We start from the raw sequence: 23,228 nt of genomic DNA, 5'->3' as shown, positions 1-23,228 counted from the left end.
TGATATAGTACTGTACATCTTACTGAGCTATAAGTTATGCTATTAATGATGAAACAAAGTCAATAAAATAATTTAAAAATATATTATTTAAAAAACAAAGTAGACATACTTCTAGTGCACTGATCTTTAAGAAACTGAAATCAGATTTCATCACAGGAAATGATGAAGATGCTCACCATGTCCCTTGTATTGTGATTGAGTCTCCTAGTTCTTTTAAAAAAAAATAATCAAAGGTCTTGGCAGAGATTTTTTTCAGTGTTTTTCATCTTGGGTGACACAGTGGGTAAGGTAATGCTGCTGCTCCACATATCCAGGATCTTTGGAGCTAATCCCAAGTTGGACAGTTTCTTGTGAATTTAGTATGTTCAATCTTTATTACAGTACATGTTAAAATTTGCTCTCTATAATGCTCACAGTATATATGAATATTCTGCATCTTTGGAAAAAAAAATAGTCAAAGGGCTTCGGAGGGAGTGTTTTCCTCCTACTTATACTTTATGTGGCAGAGTGGGTAGCATTACAAAATCTCAAATCCCGTGTTCTTGAACTGAATCTCGTGCCAGACACTTCCTGTGTGAATTTAGCACATTCTACAATTTTCTGCAACTGTTTTCCTTCCATATACCACCATAGACATGCAAGTTTAGGTAACTGAAGAGTCCCAGCTGTCTCCATATGGATGTAGGCCCTGTGATGGACTGGCTCTCCAGGGCGGTTTAACGCCTTGCATATAGCTCTACATGAATAGGCCCCCTGATCACACTTTTTTTTTGAAAGCTATTGAATTCAACTTTCTCTAAAGATTATGAGACCCATCAAGAAAACAAAAATAATATTTACAGAGACTGACTAAACAAAAGGAATGACAAAAAAAAATAAAAACAACTTACAGCTGAATGAATATACACTTTCAATCTTCCACAACCCATATTACCCATACCATTCATTCATTCATTCATTCAAAGCTTTTTGTTAAATAAATTTACATGTAATATTTAAGAGATAATATATTTTCAGTGATGTATATTTCCCCTTTTACTCCACACCTCAAAAAAGACAAAAACAAACTTACGTTTCCTATTGCAAGAAGGGCTTTATCAAAAAACAGGATCATGCCGAAAAACAGGAAGAACACTCCAAAACCCGTTAGCCCCATTCCAATTTCTGTAGGAAAAGATAAATATACAAAATTCTATCTGAAGCTTCTGGCTGAATTCATAATAACTGTGTTAAATCATGTCAAGTAACCCTATTATCTAAAGATAAGACATTTGCCTTCAAAAATACTCCACTTAAAAATTGTGTATTAAATTCGGACAATGGCTTTTCATCTTCCCATTTTACGTAACTAACACTTTGCGGTATTTAAAGACAAACTGATTTTTACCTTTACAGAGTAAGTTAAAAGAAAAGGCAGCAAAACTGTGGGTTAACGGTTTTAAACAAAATAATAAACCGTCTTAAAAGACTTAAACCTGTAAGAAAATGTGACATTTCAGAAACAACAATAAATACTTTTCTAACAGCACAAAATAAAACTCAAAGCTGGTAACAACTACATTGACTTGGACTGGAACATACTCAAAAGTCTACATCTCCTATCTTGTTTTATTAAATCTAAATTATGCTTATGGGGTTATTAATATAATATCTCAGTTGTAAGTACAAATAAAAATGGTAAACTTAAAGGAAACCACCAGATCGCTGGTGTGAGCTTAATGTTGATACAGTATATTTGCAGCTGGCTGCTAAATATAAATCACACGGTCAGGCCTCCACTTCATTCATATTTACACCACACTATTTAAGTAATTCCCACCCATAGAAAGAGCACCTAAAACATCTTACTTTGAGAATCCGATAAGGAAATCATAGTTGCAATTGACTAAATAAAAATATCAACCACAATTCCCACGAACTCCCCAAAAACGCCGCAAACAGACTTCAGCTGACAGTGACAACCTGGCGTTGCACATCAACAGCCGCCACGTCTTCCGGAAACCTCCACTTCATAGTAAGCCTTGTGCTAATTGGATTGCGAGGAGGAAAAAGGCGAGCCAATCAAAGTGAAAAGCCATTGGGTCTGCGTGCACACCATGTTGGCGCTAAACAAATTCTGTTATCATGTTTTATGCCAATAAACATCTTATAAAATCAATATAAGAGGCAAAATTGGATTATTCGGAAAATGGGATACGTTTATTTTGCTATCTTGACTTATATGAGTGACTCAATAAATTACTCAACGAGCGCCTGTTTCATGTCATGAGAGCCAAAATGGCGGTTTCTAGCCTGTAATAGAAAGCCAATGAGAAACAAGCAGCCTTCTGCTTTCATTTGTTTATAGCAACGCAAGGACCCTTTCGTCAAGTGTAACGAACTAGTCTCGTATAGGAGAAGAGAGAAGTGGGAAGGGCTGAATGATTCAAGTAGAGATAGGCCGGTGTTCACAAGGTAAGTGTACAATGCTCCATATATATACTACGAAATATGAGACTGAAAAACGGAACTTGTTTATAATTTACTTACCGCGTTGTTCTAAACAAGTTAACATTTAGTGAAACAAACGATTCATCCAAAGAGCTAATGTGGGCTTGTAACGAATGTATGCCACAATGTGGGTTTACTTTTTTATTCAGTTCTTACGTACATTTCCTGGTAGCTTGCCATTCCTGTGTGGAGCTCTTTTTTCTTTCGTTTTTATATAATTATTTATTTTACGGCCCTTTTAGCCGAACCGCATGTTCCAAACATGTGCATCACACAGAAAATGGAATACTGTATTTTTTTCACTTTTTCAGCGCCAATTTTGATTTCTGTACACTTAACATGATGTGCTTTTCAAACATCTGAATTTATTATGATTTAGCACAGATCCAGGTAGGAAACTAGATGCGCTGTTAATATTGTACAGGAAAGTCAAATTAACACGCGAAACAGTGTGCAATATGCACGCAAACAGTACTTTTTTTTAAAGTAAGTACATTTAGCTAAGCCTGAATGGCAATGGAGAAAAAGTTGTCCAACACTGTATTGAGGTATTAATGATGAATAAGGTGATATTTTGATGGGCACTTAGGTGAAGATGTGGTATGATGGATTATGTAAAACAAGAGATGAAGACTTGCTACGCAGATGTAATTTTAGGTGTGTAGTTATAGAGGCATCCTTGTGATTTGTTTAATTAATGAGAACTAGCATTGATTTTTTTTTTTATCTGATATACCGGTACTTTGTAAATCCCCATGGGGAAATTGTTTTTGCCTGACCTTTGGGATTAAGAGCGCAGGGTCAGCAATTGTGCAGCACAATTTTTAGGGCCTTACTCATGGGACCAGCAGAGTAGGATCCCTTCTGGCAGTAATGGGATGGCAATCTTCTAGATACCAGTGTAGATCCTTAGACTCAGAGCCACTACTCTGGTACAATTAAGTCAGCCCAAACTCCCTTCCCCGACATTAGCATCGTGTTTTGTTACAGGGACATGGGTCTCAGTGTAGGAAAATATGTATAGTTAAATGACCTAAAAGGGTTTAAACAAGTAATATAAACATGCCAACATTCAAAGAAATGAATAGCAGACACAAATGTAGCATACAGTAAAATTTAATGGCACTTGTCAAGGTCATTTTTACAGAAACAAATAGTATTGCAAAAGTTTCTCAATGATAACATACAAGTAATAATAGTTAAATTTTAAAGTATCTGATTTAAGAGACACCTGGACAACACTGATGGTGTAGTAGACACAGTATCACAACTTTTTGAACAAGACTTAACAAAAGAGGCCGACATATGTAAAACAAGGTATTGCCTTTTTGATGATGGAAATTGAAAACATACAAGGAACCATTGCTCTCTATGATTTTAGGATTGTATTATCCTTTTTCCATTCATTCAGTCTTTTGAAGCAACTTTTTCAATTATTCCATTACACTGTTGTGAGTTTCAGAAGCCTGTTCTGTTAGCTGTGGGTGTAGACAGGGAACCAAACTTCCCAATCAGTAGGGTATTACTTGGCTCTCCGTGTGCATATTTGCTGTTTTCCTAGTGCTGTTATATGATTTTTGCCGTTGTTACTGAAGTTATAGATTAGACTCCAAATGTGTTATCTATTATTTTCATGTTTGTGCATTTAAAGTTTGCCGTGTTGGTACACTTTGATATGCTGCAAAAGTGGCATCACTTCAGTTAAAAGGAGTGAAATGGAAGCAGACGTCCAAAGCAGTGAAGTTATTCAGTGAGTCATTATCCGTGACCCTGTGTTAGGATATAACGGGTTGGGGTTCTGCTGGAGCCAATCCCAGCCAACACAGGGCACAAGGCAGGAACAAATACTGGGCAGGGCACCAGCCCACCACAGGGCAAGCAGTGAAGTATGATTGTTTATTGTTGCTGTGCAGTCACTTGGCAGAAATGAGATATGCTTCAGCTTTTTTATACAGTACATTCTTCTGTTGACACACAGTTTCTGGGCAGTGAAAAAAGGTGTAAATCACTGGCACTATCAGAGGAGTGTGATTATGGTGCTTAAGGATATTTCACTTAAATTTGTGTGTTGTGTAGTGTATTTTATCTACTCTATAGCAATCTAATAGGCTTGGTTTTGTCATAAGGCGCAGGGGTGTGGTGTTTGAGCATAAGAGCTGACAGCCAATGGGTGCCCACCCGAAAACATAATACATATAATGCAGCTAAGATGAATCATTAAGTACCACCGCAAAATGGAAAAAAAGAACACAAAAAGGGACAAGATTATGGCTAAACTTACTGTACCTGGAAACTCTTCATACAGCACTGGCCTCATCAAGCAGCACATTATTGGCTGTCAGAAAAAGGGATGAGCATATGAGTCTTTGGATGTGTGAACTGTGCTGGAATGCCATCAAGCAGTCTGGTAATTTGACATCCCCATCAATTTCTAGTCATTTAAATTGACATATTCATGCAACAAGCTCAGAAACTGAAGCCATCAGGTTTAACATAACCTTTGACTAAAAAGCCAATGTCAAATTACATGTCTTCATTATGTCTAATAATCCACATGTCAAGTTATCTACTTGTATGACAACTGTTTTGCAGTTGTGAGTTCCTAATGTGGCTCTGTTTCCCCTTTTAGACTCTATTAAGTTGATCTTAACAGAATGCCCCAAACCCGATCTACAGCCCTTGTACAGTCATGGCTGAAATTATCGGCACCCCTGGAATTTTCCCAGAAAATGCACCATTTCTCCCAGAAAATTATTGCAATTACAAATGTTTTTGTATATACATGTTTATTTCCTTTATGTGCATTGGAACAACACAAAAAAACAGAGAGAAAAAAAGCCAAATCTTGTCACACAGAACTCCAAAAATGGGCCGGACAAAATTATTGGCACCCTTTCAAAATTGTGGGTAAATCGTTTTATTTCAAGCATATGATACTCGTTTGAACTCACCTGTGGCAAGAACAGGTGCTGGCAATATAGCAATCACACCTGAAGCCAATTAAAATGGAGAGAAGATGACTCAACCTTTCTTTTGTGTGTCTGAGTGTGCCACACTAAGCATGGAGAACAGAAAGAAGAGCAGAGAATTGTTTGAGGACTTGAGAACAAAAATTGTGGAAAAATATCAGCACTCTCAAGGCTACAAGGCCATCTCCAGAGATCTTCATGTTCCTTTGTCCACTGTGCGCAACATAATCAAGAAGTTCACAACACATGGCACTGTAGCTAATCTCCCTGGACGTGGACGGAAGAGAAAAATTGATAAAAGACTGCAACGAAGGATAGTCCGAATGGTGGATAAACAACCACAATCAACTTCAAAACATATTCAAGCTGTTCGGCAGACTCAGGGTGCAACAGTGTCAGCTTGAACCATCCGTCGACATCTGAACGAAATGAAACACTATGGCAGGAGAGCCAGGAGGACCCCGCTGCTGACACAGAAACATAAAAAAGCCATACTGGAGTTTGCCAAAATGTACTTGAAGAAGCCAAAATCCTTCTGGGCGAATGTCTTGTGGACAGATGAGACCAAGGTAGAGCTTTTTGGTAAAGCTCATCATTCTACTGTTTACAGAAAACGGAATGAGGCCTACGAAGAAAAGAACACAGTACCTACAGTCAAACATGGTGGAGGTTCTAAGATGTTTTGGGGATGTTTTGCTGCCTCTGGCACTGGATTCCTTGACTGTGTGCAAGGCATCATGAAATCTTAAGACTACCAAAAGATATTGGGGCGCAATGTAGGGCCCAGTGTCAGAAAGCTGGGTCTGCGTCAGAGGTCATGGGTGTTCCAGCAGGACAATGACCCCAAACATACCTCTAAAAGCACTCAGAAATGGTTGAAGACAAAGCGCTGGAGAGTTCTGAAGTGGCCAGCAATGAGTCCGGATCTAAATCCGATTGAACACTTATGGAGAGATCTCAAAATTGCTGTTGGGAGAAGGCGCCCTTCAAATCTGAGAAACCTTGAGCAGTTTGCAAAAGAAGAGTGGTCGGAAATTACAGTTGAGAGGTGTAACAAGCTTGTTAATGATTATAGGAAGCGCTTGATTTCAGTTATTTTTTTCCAAAGGGCGTGCAACCAAATATTAAGTAGAGGGTGCCAATAATTTTGTGCAGCCCGGTTTTTGAGTTTTGTGTGAAATAAATAATGTCAGATTTGGCTTTTTTTCCTCTGTTTTTTTTGTGTTGTTCCAATGCACATAAAGGAAATAAACACGTGTATACCAAAACATTTGTAATTGCAGCAATTTTCTGGGAGATATGGTGCATTTTCAAGGAAAATTCCAGGGGTGCCGATAATTTCGGCCATGACTGTATGTGTACTCTTACAAGCCTAGTAACTGTCATGATTGACTGCTATTCTAGTTAAATGTGTCCCCTTTCTTTTACATGTATAACTCCAGGCAATTAGATACAGTATCAGAACAGACAGGAGAGAAAGTTACACTTTTGTTCATTGATTAAGTTATGGTTTCTAATTGTGCCCAACAAATGCATGGATAGAATGACAAGCCATGCTAGGTACCGTAGCATTTGTTTACTTTGGAGAACAAGTTTAAACTTATGATTTCAGATGCTATTTTAATGCTGGACAGTTTTCACCAGTTATAATCGGACATAGTGGAAAAGGCAGGAGCGGGAATGAAAATGAGTGAGTAATGGTAAAAAAGCAAGCACATTACATTTAAAACTATGTTTTTAACTGTGTTAAAAATTTTTATACAGTCATTGAAATGCTGACTGAATCTGTCCATGTTACATCATCCTGACTAATGCTTTTAACTTGGGAACAGAAATGATTCACTCTGTACTAATATTCCAATGAATGAATCATTCTGACCCCAGGATGTTGTTGGAACTACCTTCATTTAACATGGTGGTTTTGGGGTGTGGTTGGTTGGTTGTTATATATTTTTTTTATATTGTGTCAGATGGCTGGGACCCTAACTCGGCCGGGACTCCTTCATAATGGAAGGACTGGGGGAAGAGAGCATGCACAGGGCATTTTCTTCCCCAGATTGTTAGGTGGCAGCTCCCTGGGTTGCAACAGCAGCACAGATTTCCACAGGGCACGCTGGGAATTAGTTTGTTTGCTCAGCCCTGTTGGGTTCTAGGATTGCCGCCAGGGGTGCTGCAGGGTCTGGGGAGCCCACTTTGTCGGGCTCCCACCTCACCTAGAAGTGTTTCTGGACCACGTTTATGGGACACCGGAAGTACTCCCGGAGCTACATAAAACAAGCCTACTACCTCAATTTGGGGCTGCTGGGAGGAGAGGAGGAGGCGGCAATATGTTTAATTTATTGTTTTTCTTCAGCATCTTTATATAAAATAAAAGTATATTTAGCTATATAAACAGAGTAAAATTAATGTGACAATAATATCCTTGCGTACTACAGTAGAGTCTCGCTTATCCGACATTCCGTATTATCTGACGTCCCACCGCAAAAAAAAACCAAAAAAACGCATCAATCGGCAACAAGAACTGCGTAGTCTATTTTTTGTTGCTAAGTTCATTTTTTCAGTTAATTTTTTCTGTTGTTTTGTTGTAAAACATGATTATTAGGTTCGTAATGTGTAAAATTATAACATAGTTTGACTTTTAACTTTGTCTTTTTCTTAACACCTCCCATTATCCGACATTTTCGCTTATCCGACGTTCTGCCGGCCCGTTTATGTCGGATAAGCGAGACTCTACTGTACTGTATTGTGAATGGTCTCTGGTCTGATATGGTCTGGCATGTACCTTGGATGGAATGGCAGAAACGGACAACATGGCTTTATTCATGAATGGAGCAGCAGGGAGACATTTTATTTCTTTTATAATTTAAGTTCAGTTTGATCATCCTTGAAACAACTCTTGGACTAGGGAGGGTCTGTTTATGTCCTTTCATCTTAGCCATTCGTCTCCATTCATTCTTTGACCTTTTCATCTCGGTCTCCTGCATTCTCCCAGGCTGTCGACCTGGAAGGGGAATGGTTGCTTATGCTGCTAAAACATGTCGTCCTTCCAGAGGCTCATACATAGGGCTGCCAACCATCCTCATTTTCCCAGACATGTCTTCATTTTTAACATGCCATGGACTGTATGGGAGGAAATGATAACATTTTGAAATTGTCTGGAATTTTGGCTCCTAAAATTTGAAAATCTCCATATCCTTAATATTGGTAAAATTTGAAAGCCGTACACCAATCAGCATTTGCAGAAGTAGTGCGCACAATTTTTTCCCAGAATCTTTACTTTCTGGTAGTAAACAGTGCAGATATTGACGAGAATAGTCAATATCTGTTCAACTTGACTTTTTCACTTCATCTTTTGAATTCAGTTTTATCTTCTTGGCAAGTAGACAGTTCATTATAAATGATGTTCCTTTCCTTAATTATTTGTAATCCTAATTCACCATAACTAAGTTAATTTATTCAAAATCAAAATGTGAGATTTTATTTTCGATTCTTTTTTTTTACAGTCTGTCGTGTTTAAGTGCGAGTAAGTACTGCTTTGTAATATTTTAATGGAAAATATTGTTATTAGGGTGGCACAGTGGCGCTGCTGCCTCGCAGTTAGGAGACCCAGGTTCACTTCCCGGGTCCTCCCTGCGTGGAGTTTGCATGTTCTCCCTGTGTCTGCGTGAGTTTCCTCTGGGTGCTCTGGTTTCCTCCCACAGTCCAAACATGCAGGTTAGGTGCATTGGCGATCCTAAATTGTCCCCAGTGTGTGTGTGTGTGTGTGTGTGTGTGTGTGCCCTGTGTTGGGCTGGCGCCCTGCTTGGGGTTTGTTTCCTGCCTTGCGCCCTGTGTTGGCTGGGATTGGCTCCAGCAGATCCCCGTGACCCTGTAGTTAGGATATAGCGGGTTGGATAATGGATGGCGATCATATAATTATAGTGATAAACTGTTAATAAAGGTTTATGTCATTTTAAAAAAACCTTAAGACTGTCTTTCCCTATGAATGCCAAAATTCACCCTTGTACAATCTCAAAAGTCCTTATTTTTTGACACAAATGTCCTCATTTCCAGAGAGAGAGAGTTGGTAGCCCTACTTATACATTCTACATATCCAGCTAAATCTGATGTCACATGTAGAGTATCAAAGCAGTAGCTTTGCACTCATCTTAGGTGAGGGTTACTCTGGTAGAATCAGTTACAACCTAAGTGATGCAAAGCCAAACCAAACCCAACACCCCCATTTCCAGAACCAGCTGCTCAGTTTCTGCTTTGTTCTGATTTGGTAATTTCAGCTAGGAGCTAAATATCTGAATGCAGAAGTCTTATCTGATCTGGTAAGTTTCCCCTTAAACATTATTATTTTCAAAGGTGAAGTAAATATTGGTCAAATGCATTCTATAAAGACAATCTACAAAATATTTTTTGCTTTCCACTACACTTACTATTTCTTGGACACATGTATTTTTAATGAAATGTTACATAAATCATATTCAGAAAATGCTGTTATGAACTAAAATGGATCTTACTGAAATACGACTGACCATTTAAATGTGCATCCATTTTTCTGGATGGTTTTAGTATTGTTTATTGTGGTGTAGCATTGATCTTCATAGACACCTATTCTACTTTGATTCACATTTTGCCAGAAACATAAGATTAAAAATATTTCTCGGCTATCACTTCAAACTGCTTCGGGAAAGAAACACACAGGACAAAAAAAAAAACCTAAAGTGGAGTATTCCTTTAAAATCCCTTAATAAATTTTGAAGAAACATTTTTGTTCAGGTCATGTTTTTCTTTTCTGTAGATGATTTTCTGTTGTTATTTTGAGCAACTGTTTTGATAATATATATGAACCAGTAGCTGTTTGTAATGTGGCGCGCCACCCCCCATTCCAAATATTTAAAAAAAACGGTACTTAAATTAATTAGGTAATTGAAAATAATCACAAAATAAATTTCTTTGCACCACATGTCTAGTGTCAGTACATGTCAGCATCCATTAAAAATGGTTTCCTTCTTGTACTTGTTTAATTTCTTTGTGAATACCTATATTTCCTGAGTGAAGGGCACTGGCCAAATTAGAGTGTGTGCAAGTCCCTGATCTTTTGGCAAGCACGTGATCTGAGGCTGCCCTTTAATTTGTTGCTTTCAGATTTTTCCAGGGATGCAGCTCTCTGCGCCACAGACATCCCCACTTTTATTGGCAGCTAATTAGTATTGTTTTAGGTTTCTTTAATGTGATTGTCAACAATTGATAGTGCATTGACAATTGTCTATTTCAAGTTCACGTCAATGATTCATAGTTCACACAGCCATTAACATACAGTAACTACAGATGAAAGAGTGTGACTTTATGGAGATGGCAACTTCAAGTGGAACTTCAGAAATCAAAGAAAACTCGGGTTATATTTCTTTAATGAAATAACCCTTTATAAATAGATAAAGGAGCTTGGACTGGACAAACCTGACTTAAGATTTCAGCAGCAGGCAATTGATCGAGAGCAAGCCTACACACAGACCTTTTCCCCTCTTGTTATGACAAACAGAGGTGGTGAACTGGATGTGGTGTAAGTAATGCCTTTTTTGCCTTCCCTGTTTGCTGTTCCAAAGTGTTGAAGTGTTGTGGACAACGATGGGGGTGTGAAACCTAAACTGTCTTTCTGAAATATGCAAGTGGCATGAAAGTAACCGTGGTCATCTGAAGCAGTGTTTTTCAACCAGTGTGCTGAGGCATAGTTGTGCACCGTGAGAGCTATCCAGGTGTGCTATGGAATTAAGTGTGTCTGGTCTAAACCTGAGAGGGGCAAGTTCCGCAGGTGGTTGAGACCTGTCTTAGGAGGATAGGTCTACCTGGAGAACCTGGCATCAAAGCAGCTCCGTGATTGCTTTTTTGCAGACAGAGCACTTGGTGCACTTCAGACACGTCTCCAGGCTGCTAGAGTCCATCTGTCCTGGGTGTGTGGTCGCCAGTGAGCCTCATAGCACTGTTGGATAGTTGCCTCTGAGACAGAGTGGGATGGGCAAAAGGGCAAAGCAGCTTGGAGATGCCACCAAAGGGCTCTCTAAGTGCCAAGTCTGTGAATGCTAATCTCGGAGCTGCTTTTTTAACCGCTTCTCCGCTATTCCCACCCCTTTAGGCAGTTGAGCATGTGTATGAGATATAATGTGTTTGTGGTTAGTAAGATGGAGTACCTTGGAATGATTTTGGTTACAAAAAATGTGCCACTACAGAAAAAAGTTTGGCAAACTGATATAGACAATAGCATGAGGCTGTTTTGTTTTGTTTTTTTGTTGTTTGTTTGGAAGGCTTCATGAAATAACTTGGTTAAATCAAAGTAATTGAGAAATGTTTAGGCCTGTAGGAAAGGAGGGCAAAATTTATGTTTAAGAAAATATAGGCTTCCTGATCGTAAAGACAGAGTACAAGACAGATTTGGGGCAGGAGTTATGTTTCAAGATGTGGCGGTCTGTGGGCCTTACAGTGTGACATTGTGCTTAGGTGATGTAAGCCTGGTAAGCTTGCATAGGACTGCACAGAATGGCAGCAATTGTCGAATAAAGTTAGGGTGCGATTGACTGTATGGATGTGATAAATGATAAACTGGGATGCAAGATGTGAGAACAATCAGAGGACTAGTGATTTTATTATGTGTATTTATGGAATACAATAGAAATGGCCAAGGACTGGGTACTCCATTAGTAGACGGATAATAAGATTTGGACTGGACTTATGCTATGGATGTGCTATAGGACAGACGGAAATGCACGTTTTTGGAAGATTGCGGCAGTGGGGGTGTGGAAAATATTGATGTGGGTTTTGGCAGAATGGGGAACACCAGGCAAGTTGGCAGAAAATTGAGCAATTTAGAAACCGTTATGGCATAAACTTTGGGTGGCAGATGCACCTGTTCGCTTCCACATCTACAGGTCAAGTTATGGGAAGACTGTGGATGTCATAGACGGAAGTTTTAGAGCACAGTAGAAATCTGAAAGCTGGCATCAATTTTGGCAGCATGTTGGAAAGGGTATAATACATTTTAGACTGGATTTGTCCTATGGGTCTGGTACTGGACAGGCCAAGATGTGAACTGGCACAGCAATGATGACCACAAGAACATGTAGAATGATCGGATAGATAGACAAACAGATAGATGTGAAAGGCACTGTATAATATATAAGTGCTGCTTCAGTTTGTACCCCCAAAAACTGTGCCCTGCACCCAAATTTGTTTTCACCAGCTGCCACTAATATGAACATGCTTTAAAAAAATCCTCGAGGGCATCACGTTATTTTTTGTTTTACTTGTTAATTTGTTTGATTTTTATCTAAAAGTAACTATAATGGTGAACATCATTGAGTATTTACAAACATATTGTTTGTTTAATGATTATGATACATTTGTAAAAGTAAGGCCATCTTTGCTGAGGAATATATTTTAAGATTTTTCTGTAAATAATGGGAATACACTAGTCTTTCTTACCATAACCCAAATACATGCAGAATTTTTATCTAAATGGTGATTTTTAGTAGTAATAGTATTGCCATGTATACAGTGTCTGAATGAGTGTGCCCAGTTATGTGAGGAATGGTTTGTTCATCCAGTGCTAGTTCCTATCTTGAGCCAAGTCCTGACAGAATAGGCCTAGGCCCATTGTGCCAATAAAAACAAGAAAATTATAGAAATTGCTTAATGGATAAATACAAGTACAACACTAAACTGAGTTGCATGCATCCTTGTTTACATTTTCTGATTCACCATTAATGGAAGTTGTTAATCTATATTGTTATGCATCCTTGTTTACATTTTCTGATTCACCATTAATGGAAGTTGTTAATCTATATTGCTACTTGTATTTAAAGAACACTGTGTGCTCCACTGTTAACTTCCTTTTTTCCATGCCTTATAAAAAGAGGCCAGATCCATGAGTAGACAGTCAAACTGAGGTTATCCAGCCTGTTGCATACTACAAGCTGCTCAGCACCAAATCATGTAGGAAATTTCCCTTCAGTGTTTTAGCTTCTAAGACAGGATGCATTCTTTTAATATCTTCAAATTGGAAGAAAAAATCATGATAGCTGCTGACTGCTGTGTTTATTTTTTATTGTCCTTTTCAGACCACTGTTTCAGCACACCTTAAATTCTTTTCAGTTGTTTTTTTAAATCATAATGGAAATTTTAATCTACTGGCCTGTGAAAAACTTTTACAAGACACAACAAATGCCTTTTTGTTTTTATACAATTATGGAGTGAAAATTATCCAATTATCCAATTTCTGACTACGGAGTTTCAAGCAGCACAGGGTAGTAAGAAGGGACCAAGCATAGGAGAGCTAGCTTATTGCAGTCCGTTATACTCGCTCCTATCAGCCCCTTTTACAGTCAACAGTTAACCTCTAACACCTGACTCTAAGATGGAGCAAAACTGAACTTGAAAAATGCAAAGAGATATAATGTCATATATTTTTGACTTCACAATGTGTTAACGGGATGAACCCATTTTATTAAAGGAAGATTTCAATTAAGTGCTGTAATAAGCCTCGGATTAAAATAAATAAAATATAACTAGCATCTGTGATGAGTACTTGCAGGTGAGTGTTGAAAATATTAATGTCAGTAATAAGTTAGGAACCTGTAATGTAGACTGAAGTAAATTGCAGACTTGGTGGGGGTAGGGTGGTGTCACGTATAATCTTATCTGTTAATGTTGTTTTATAACTCGAGATCTGGGTTGAAGTCCTGGCCTGGGCACTAGGCATGCCCTACCTGTTTCCACATGGGTTTTCAGTGAATACTAAGTCTTCCTTTCACTTTCACTAGACTTACTATAGCATATAAATTGGCCCTGTATGAATAAGTATGATGTTTGTTGGACTGACGCCTTGTTCAAGGTTGGTTTCACCGCCTTGCATCAGCTTTTTGAAAGGATAAGGGTTCAGTATCATGTGACCCCATTTTGAAATTAGCTGTCTCATTATGTGAATGAGGCTTTTGCTATGTAGGTGTTACCCAGTTCAGAGAAAGCCAAGAAAGGTCCAGCGAAAATGGCACCTTTTAGTGAGGTTGTCTCGTTTTTTTTAATTTTTTTTATAGTTATTTTATTAGACTATATTAGATTTGATTAGATAAATTTATTTCATGGCGAAATTCAGATGCATACAGCAACAGAAACCTAAAAAACAAGGATGTAGACTCACAGGACAAATAAGGCAGCCAATCAATGGATAAATATGTAAATGTATATTGTGCAGATATTTCAAAATGAACTTAAGAGTACTTTGGGAGGACATTTATGTACAAAGTTATGCCTAAGTTTGTGTTCTGAATCAATTGCATGCTCATATTCACATGTATCAAGGCTTGTGAATGTTACAGTATAACTAAATCCTCTTCAGCTTCTGAAAATTGTATATGGATTTCAACTAATGGGGAAAGTAATGTTGTATAACTTTTGCTAGTTAATATGTGTTATAAAATTCCTGTCATGGAGGAAACTGACAGAAGTAATCAATGAGTTTTACTAGTGAGACAGAAGTGATATTTGCTTCTTATCATTTTTAAGAAGGTTCTCCATCCTAGTAACAAGTGCTTCTTGACTTGCTGACAATTCAAATGCAACAAATTTAAGCTCTTTCTTTTGCCCAACTTTTTTCATTTTATTTTAACATTACTGTTTGGTGAATATTTATTGCTGTATTAAATATGCAGTACAAAACTACAAAATATGAATATTTTATGTGCTTTCATTTGATGTTTGTATGTGCATTTGTATTTCTGGCAAAAACTTTGAAAGCTCTCTTGCATTAACAAAATATATGAGCCAGGGAAATACAGTGAATAGTCATTGCACAGTATTTTATGTATGCTGCAAATTAATTGTACCACTGAGCTAAGCCGTAAATTGATAATCGTTTCAGGAGACAGATAATCATATACAAGCTAGTGTGATACTCGGACAATAAGACCATTACAAAGCAGGATTATTTGAATTATCTTTAATTATGTAATTGTGTAAATCACAGTTTGTAACCTTTTAGGTTATGTAAACAGTTAATTCTAATGTCTTGCAATGTTCATAAAATGTTTGTAGCCAAGTTGTTTTGAAGTAGCAGTAGGAAACGTACTGCCTGTTTATGATTTTAATTACTTTTGACACCAGGCTTACAGTGCTTTTAAATTAAAATGTGCTTCCAGTTCTTAGCCCCCAAGATCCACATTAACAAGTGTATTCTGATTTGGTATATATTTTACTCACCCTGCCTTGAGCAATTATTGGCACTGCTGATTGCACGAGAAAAAAGAGGTAGTTGTAGTAGCATTAGTAGTAGAAGTGTATTCATATGTATATCATAGAGTGAAATTCTTACTTGCATGTCCAACCAATTTGCAAAATGTCATCACCCTCAGGTGTCATGATCAGTAAGAATGCATTAAAATACATTACTAGTTTTTCTTATTAGAAATCATAAATCTGCTTACCTGGTGTAGTCCAAACCCCATTTTTATACCATTGTTTAGTTATTCTCTTAGTTCCTCAAACCTTGTAAAGGAAAACACCAAAAATATATTTTTTCTTAAATGAATCATTTTGTATAAAAAAATAAAATTTTAATAAATCAGATGTTGTTTTTTTATGTGTACAGTTAATGCATTGAGAGAACTGGAATGCCACATTAAAATTTTGTAGCCAAATGTGCCTAAGTTGGTGGTGAATTTCATAGCTACAAGACTTTAACTGCTTATGGGTAAGCAAAAAAGCTCCTTGTTTCAAACAATAGCAACGCAGAGGAATTATTTGATCAAACCAATCAAAATGTAAAGTCCCCTACAGTAATATGTAATAAAAGGACATGTGCATAAGACAATTACTGACTAAGTAACTGGTAACTGAAAAGCAAACTCTCATAAAGGACTATGTCCAGAAAAGTTTTAGAATTGTAAATCAAAGCAGACTGCACTAGTAAGTGTGCTGTTTCATAGTGATGTTGGAGTTGAAACATGCAAACAGCAAAATTTTGTTGAAAAAGAGCTTTATATTTACTTGTGATGTTGTGATCTGCAATGATAAAAGGGAAGTACAATGAATTTCTTAGTTTATCTCAGTTGACATTACACAATTAAAAAAAAATAATAATAATAATAATTTTTATATCAAAGTGTCATACATACTGTAGCTAATATATCTTGCACATTGCTCCATTGACTTTAGGTTGTGTTTTGGACCTGTGTCAGTGTAAATTTTAGTAAATTATATATTTTTTTAATTCCATACAACTGTTATTGAAGGCTGCACAGCAGCAGAGAGGTGAACTTGGGCAATATTATTTGAATACTTCATTGTAAATTTGAACTTTTTTGTTTATCACTTTGCTAGATGTATAGTGTAATCCCATGTTCAGATTGTATTTAGTATTGTAATACTTTAAAATTAAGTACCTATGAAGTCCTGTTGTCCTATCCAGAGCCATTTCCTTTACTATACCTATTGCTTCTTGTGTCCTTCATCAGAATAACCGAGTACAAAAATAAGTTGGTGCAGATACACTATTAAATTTCAAGGTTAGCTTTATACATGTCATAATTATTAGGAAGAAATTCACTCTAATTATGGCAGCTGTCTCTGATGGAGCTTTGTTAGTACAAGCAAGTGTTCATTTTGTCTGACTTCTATAAACAGTGAATGTTTTTTGAGTGACCAAGAAGCTTTTATTTATACAGTAGTTTGACATTTCTCAGGAGCTGTCATGACTACAGTATATTGAAGTGATGTAAGCCGCAGATGTGTTTATGATGCGTCAGTTTATGTACAGCAGTTTATGACCAGTTTCCTTTTTTGTTTTGTTAAAGTAGTGTATAATGTTTCACAGATGTTAAGAAAAGAAGGCAAAGTCTTGTGTTTGCACAAGTAAATTTACCATCATTTTCCTGTTGGATTCATCCTTGTGCACTTTATTGCAGTAAGCTGCATATTGTTGTGTTCCTAATAGAAATTAGCATCTTTAAAGCATTTTGTGGTAACACTTGCCTTGTGCTCTTCAGCAACGACAGAATGCACAATGTTTCATCAGGAAGCATTTTTAAGATTCAGTAGGATCAGACACTAGTATGATGGTACGTCTGACGGGATGAGATTTTTTTAAATGTCATCATCTGACCACAATCTTCTGTTCTGTGCTAATATGAAAAGATCACATTGTGGTGTAATACAACTGTAAAGTACTGACTCTTATAAAGGGATACAGTATATTCTGTCTCTTCAGCTCAATTACAAATGTATTGAGTTCTCCAACGTTTATTTAGCCAGCGTAAGCATTTTGTTAAAGAACATGATTAGTACAGGTTGATAAAACATACAACTTAAAAAAAAGTTTTACTTTCTTTATGCCTGTTACTTTAGTCTCACATTAGTTTGTTTTTAATTACCCACTTAAAAAAAAGTTTTACTTTCTTTATGCCTGTTACTTTAGTCTCACATTAGTTTGTTTTTAATTACCCATATTCATAATGAAATGTAATGAACAATGTATTTTTTCTTTTGCAGGAATTAAATCTTTGAATACAACTAATGTTTATTTCACCTCTGCCCTTATCAAATGGCAGATATTGCTGGTAAGTTGTTCTTTTGTTAATAATACTGTAAATTGGTTACAGAACTAAGAGTATTAGGATTTTTGACATTGCATACGAAACAATTTTTTTTTTTTTGCAGAGATAAAAAAGGAGCTGGACTCCATAAACAGTGAACTGACTGCACTTGAGCTTCAGATAAGTGATTTGGAAGAAAGAAGAAATGAGCTGATCGCTTACAAGAGTCGGCTTAAGAAAAAGCTTGATCAAACCCTGAAAGAAAATGATGGTGCGTCAAGCAGTAAAGAGGAGCTGGATTTGCAAATCTACAAGAAGAAAGGTGTGTTTTATTTGAATGTTCATATAATTGACTTAGAAATTCAAAGATGCTTTTAGGTTGTCCTTGTGTGGCACAAAAAAGATTTTGCAAAAACAAGGGGACAGTTATACTGAATGCACACATTCTCCAATTGCCAATCCAGAAAATATTTGAAATTGATGTGCATTACACTGTAGAGTAAACATTTCTAAAATTAGTATATATGTGTGTACAGTGTATACAGTATCAGTTTCGATAATGGAGAACTATAATTAACTGTTTGGCATTTTTTTAGAGCTTAACTCAGTAAAAAGTTGTAACTAAAGGTATGATAGATGTGATGCTTACTTCTAAAATAAGGAAATGAGACTTATTATGCTGATTTTCAAATTTTTAGGTGGAAAGCTTATAATTTTAAAGAGTACAGTATAGTGATTTCTAGATACATAGAAAAATGTATCTGTGAAGGTCCTCTTGTCCTGTTTATCTTATAGTCTTTGTTTTCCATGCTTAATGTAGTTCAGAGGTTTAAGTGATGGGCTCATTATGTTTAATGTTCCATTGAAATATTACCTGTGTGTGACCAAGGGGAGATTATTCAACTCCTTCTTGCTTTTTCCAGACTTTGCATTTTGGACTTTGAGCCAATCAGCACATCAAATATTTTCATAGATGATTAAAAAATATCTGCTTCAGCAGTGTGACTGTGGACCTTGATTCCAGCTCTTATGGGAATATTTTATGTTGTTGTGCTGGCGAAATAGAAAGAATGCCCAGTGTCATGCACCACGTCAAGATATTAGGAGTAGTAGCTAGATACTGTGGGATCTGTAGTGCAAGAACATTGCAGGAGTGTGCTTGAAAAGTTGGGAGTTTCGATCCAGCTGAATTGTTAATACAACTACTATAATTCTCCTTTTACCGAACTCCAAACTGAGTTGTTACTCAGCTGAGTGTAAAAGTGAATGGATTGTTGACACTTTTAGCAAATCCAGCAGTAAATGTAACTTTCATTAACGTTTCTTGAACACTTTTTTCCTCGCCTTATTCTTTAGATAAGTAGTCTCATTATTTTTTTTTTCTTTTCAGGAATTTATCTGTTACTGTAAAGTGTGAATTCATATTATGGCTTAATATGTCTTTAGTAGTTTTGCCAAGACAAAGAAAAGTGATCAGTCCAGTTAGTTGAGCTGGATCTTGGTTATGTGTTACAAAATGCATTGCATGTGCATGAAGAAGGTCACTTTTAAAACGTATAGCGAAACAACAGTCATTTTATTTCCATGTACATCCAAGTGTAAGCTTTTTTATAGGTTGTCACATTGCTTTAGTTCCAATGAGTCCACCAGTAGGTACACTGCAAGAATTAAGTTAAAGACCTATGAAAAGTGCATTAACAACAAGTGGGAAGTGTTCATTTTAAAATTCAATGTAATTTTATTTACAAAATATGTTTTGCATGTCTTTGGATGCCACAAATTATTGTATATTAATATTAACAAGTAGAGTCAAACTGTGTTAAAAATGCAAAGTGAAACAGAATACCAAATCTAGTTAATTGAAAATGTTATAATTCTGAGTGGTTACTGTGAATGGGGCTTCAGATAAATCAGATTTCACTGGAAGAATTTGATTACTATAGCTAAAAATGTACATAGTGATTCGGTTTCTTAAAAAAAAAATGGTTAAATGCATTTAGGGTATCCTTTTGGGTGTTTTCGGATTTGTGAGTATAAAAATCTAGTGTGCAGAAATGGTGAAAATATTTCTCCACATACTTGGTTTAGAAAGGCAACAAAATTATGGTAAACTTAGAAATAAATCTTAAATTGGCTGTTAACATTTACCATTAATTCAATAACTTAATACAGAAATGGATGAGTAAATTACTGAAAAACAAATTTCCGCAAAACAAAAATTAAATCAAGATAGAACATACATAACTTTGATTAGTGATTATCAATTAGGTTCTGGTTTTTATTTTAGTTTGGGAAAGGATTGTCATTTTTTTCTCCAGCAGTTTGTGATGCTATTCATAGGTACATCAAAATGAAACTGGGATTTTTAAACTTAAGCATTTTAAACAGTGACCCTGGCCATTTAAAAATGCTTTTCCATAATCCTCCAGAAACTACTCTCCAATTTGCATGTTTGGAACCACTGTTATCTTGTAAAACTATTACAATTTTTTGGTACAGTGTAAAGGTTACATTACACTATGAGAACATAAATCACTTAAGTTGCCTAGCTACAGTACATCCGGAAAGTATTCACAGCGCATCACTTTTTCCACATTTGTTATGTTACAGCCTTATTCCAAAATGGATTAAATTCATTTTTTTCCTCAGAATTCTACACACGACACCCCATAATGACAACGTGAAAAAAGTTTACTTGAGGTTTTTGCATTTTATTAAAAATAAAAAAAACTGAGAAATCACATGTACATAAGTATTCACAGCCTTTGTTCAATACTTTGTCAATGCACCTTTGGCAGTAATTACAGCCTCAAGTCTTTTTGAATATGATGCCACAAGCTTGGCACACCCATCCTTGGCCAGTTTCGCCCATTCCTCTTTGCAGCACCTCTCAAGCTCCATCAGGTTGGATGGTAAGTGTCGGTGCACAGCCATTTTAAGATCTCTCCAGAGATTTTCAATCGGATTCAAGTCTGGGCTCTGGCTGGGCCACTCAAGGACATTCACAGAGTTGCCCTGAAGCCACTCCTTTGATATCTTGGCTGTGTGCTTAGGGTCGTTGTCCTGCTGAAAAATGAACCGTCGCCCCAGTGTGAGGTCAAGAGCGCCCTGGAGCGGGTTTTCATCCAGGATGTCTCTGTACATTGCTGCAGTCATCTTTCCCTTTATCCTGACTAGTCTCTCAGTCCCTGCCGCTGAAAAACATCCCCACAGCATGATGCTGCCAATACCATGCTTCACTGTAGGGATAGTATTGGCCTGGTGATGAGCGGTGCCTGGTTTCCTCCAAACGTGACGCCTGGAATTCACACCAAAGAGTTCAGTCTTTGTCTCATCAGACCAAAGAATTTTCTTTCTCATGATCTGAGAGTCCTTCAGGTGCCTTTTGGCAAACTCCAGGCGGGCTGCCATGTGCCTTTTACTAAGGAGTGGCTTCCGTCTGGCCACTCTACCATACAGGCCTGATTGGTGGATTGCTGCAGAGATGGTTGTCCTTCTGGAAGATTCTCCTCTCTCCATAGAGGACCTCTGGAGCTCTGACAGAGTGACCATCGGGTTCTTGGTCACCTCCCTGACTAAGGCCCTTCTCCCCCGATCGCTCAGTTTAGATGGCCGGCCAGCTCTAGGAAGAGTCCTGGTGGTTTCGAACTTCTTCCACTTACGGATGATGGAGGCCACTGTGCTCATTGGGACCTTCAAAGCAGCAGAAATTTTTCTGTAACCTTCCCCAGATATGTGCCTTGAAACAATCCTGTCTCGGAGGTCTACAGACAATTCCTTTGACTTCATGTCAGGGCACAAACCAAGCATGAACTGTCAACTGTGGGACCTTATATAGACAGGTGTGTGCCTTTCCAAATCATGTCCAATCAACTGAATTTACCACAGGTGGACTCCAATTAAGCTGCAGAAACCTCTCAAGGATGATCAGGGGAAACAGGATGCACCTGAGCTCAATTTTGAGCTTCATGGCAAAGGCTGTGAATACTTATGTACATGTGCTTTCTCAATTGTTTTATTTTTAATAAATTTGCAAAAATCTCAAGTAAAGTTTTTTCAGGTTGTCATTATGGGGTGTTGTGTATAGAATTCTGAGGAAAAAAATGAATTTAATCCATTTTGGAATAAGGCTGTAACATAACAAAATGTGGAAAAAATGATGCGCTGAAATACTTTTCGGATGCACTGTACATGAACCAGATATATGCAAAATATTATTATTATCCAACTTCCATGCCTTTTAAATATGAAATGTATATTCTTTTCAATAGATTTCCCATGGTCCCAGAAAATTCAAAGTGCACTTGTTGATGTCTTCAAATTGTCAAATTTCCGGCCTCTACAGCTGCAGACAATCAACATTACAATGTCAAGAAAAGACATTTTCCTCATCATGCCCACTGGGGGAGGAAAAAGTTTGTGCTACCAACTACCTGCAGTCTGCTCAGATGGTATGGCTTATTATTGACTAACATTTGTTATTTGTCATATTAGTTTTAAAGTTTAATTGTGTATGTAAAATTGGTAAACGGATAAGATGACTATTTATTTGGAGGTTTTGCTTCTCATTTTCATTGTGCTAAATACACACAAATGGAAGAATTGGGTAAAGTCTTAGGTAGTGTCCTTTTTAATCATTTATAGATAAGTAACAAGAAAATTTGTTTTCCATACTTCCATTTCTGTACTTTTACTGGTAGGAAAATTACTCAACTGTACCTGGTATGGCATCAAGAAGGAGGGAACCTTCATAGGTATTGCAGAGATTGAGGCACTCTGAATTGAGACTTGTATTGGGAATCTGTTCTGCTGTCAGGAGTGGCTATCAGTTGGGTAAAGAAGACAGTATACAAGTTATTAACTTAATTGGCTGACACATTTATCCAAGGTGACCTAAAACATTTGAAAAACATAACATTTCTTTTGTTTTTCTGATTGGAGCACAGACAGGTGAAGTGATTTGCTCATGGACACACAGTGTCAATAGTTGGATTTGAACTCACATTGCCGGGGTTTGAAGAGCAAATCCTTAACCACTATGCTGTATATACTATCAGTTGAAATAACCTCTCTCAAAAAAATTTGAAAATGTAAAGTAATCAGTACTTGACATCACACAGAATGTTAATCTGCTTTACAGATGATGATAATAGATGCTAGCATTTTATTGCAAACATACCTAATTAAAAAGTCCAGTATTTCA

At 37.0% G+C, this 23,228-nt stretch overlaps 2 protein-coding genes across 4 annotated transcripts in view; one reads left to right on the top strand and one right to left on the bottom strand.

Annotated features, from left to right (window-relative positions):
- The window catches only part of golt1ba (golgi transport 1Ba), a 28,912-nt gene extending 26,892 nt beyond the window's left edge, over window positions 1–2,020 (bottom strand). The window contains exons 1-2 of one of the 2 annotated variants that reach the window (XM_051923599.1): window positions 1,849–2,020; window positions 1,073–1,164 (exon numbers count right to left, since the gene is read on the bottom strand). In XM_051923599.1, coding sequence (XP_051779559.1) covers window positions 1,073–1,164; window positions 1,849–1,873 — 117 coding nt within the window. In that variant the 5' untranslated portion in view covers window positions 1,874–2,020. The remainder of the gene's footprint in view (window positions 1–1,072; window positions 1,165–1,848) is intronic. The other variant, XM_028806715.2, reaches the window with a different exon arrangement.
- A 236-nt stretch (window positions 2,021–2,256) lies between these two features.
- Window positions 2,257–23,228, top strand: part of recql (RecQ helicase-like) — a 73,932-nt gene continuing 52,960 nt past the window's right edge. For both annotated transcript variants that reach the window (XM_028806682.2, XM_028806690.2), the window contains exons 1-4: window positions 2,257–2,454; window positions 17,982–18,049; window positions 18,150–18,347; window positions 22,297–22,476. In XM_028806682.2, coding sequence (XP_028662515.1) covers window positions 18,034–18,049; window positions 18,150–18,347; window positions 22,297–22,476 — 394 coding nt within the window. In that variant the 5' untranslated portion in view covers window positions 2,257–2,454; window positions 17,982–18,033. The remainder of the gene's footprint in view (window positions 2,455–17,981; window positions 18,050–18,149; window positions 18,348–22,296; window positions 22,477–23,228) is intronic.

This window comes from Erpetoichthys calabaricus, chromosome 1 (genome assembly GCF_900747795.2).
Source record: "Erpetoichthys calabaricus chromosome 1, fErpCal1.3, whole genome shotgun sequence".
Classification (NCBI taxonomy): Eukaryota; Metazoa; Chordata; class Cladistia; order Polypteriformes; family Polypteridae; genus Erpetoichthys; species Erpetoichthys calabaricus.
The sequence above is the reverse complement of the archived record's forward strand: the minus strand, read 5'-3'. Positions and strand labels throughout refer to the sequence as shown.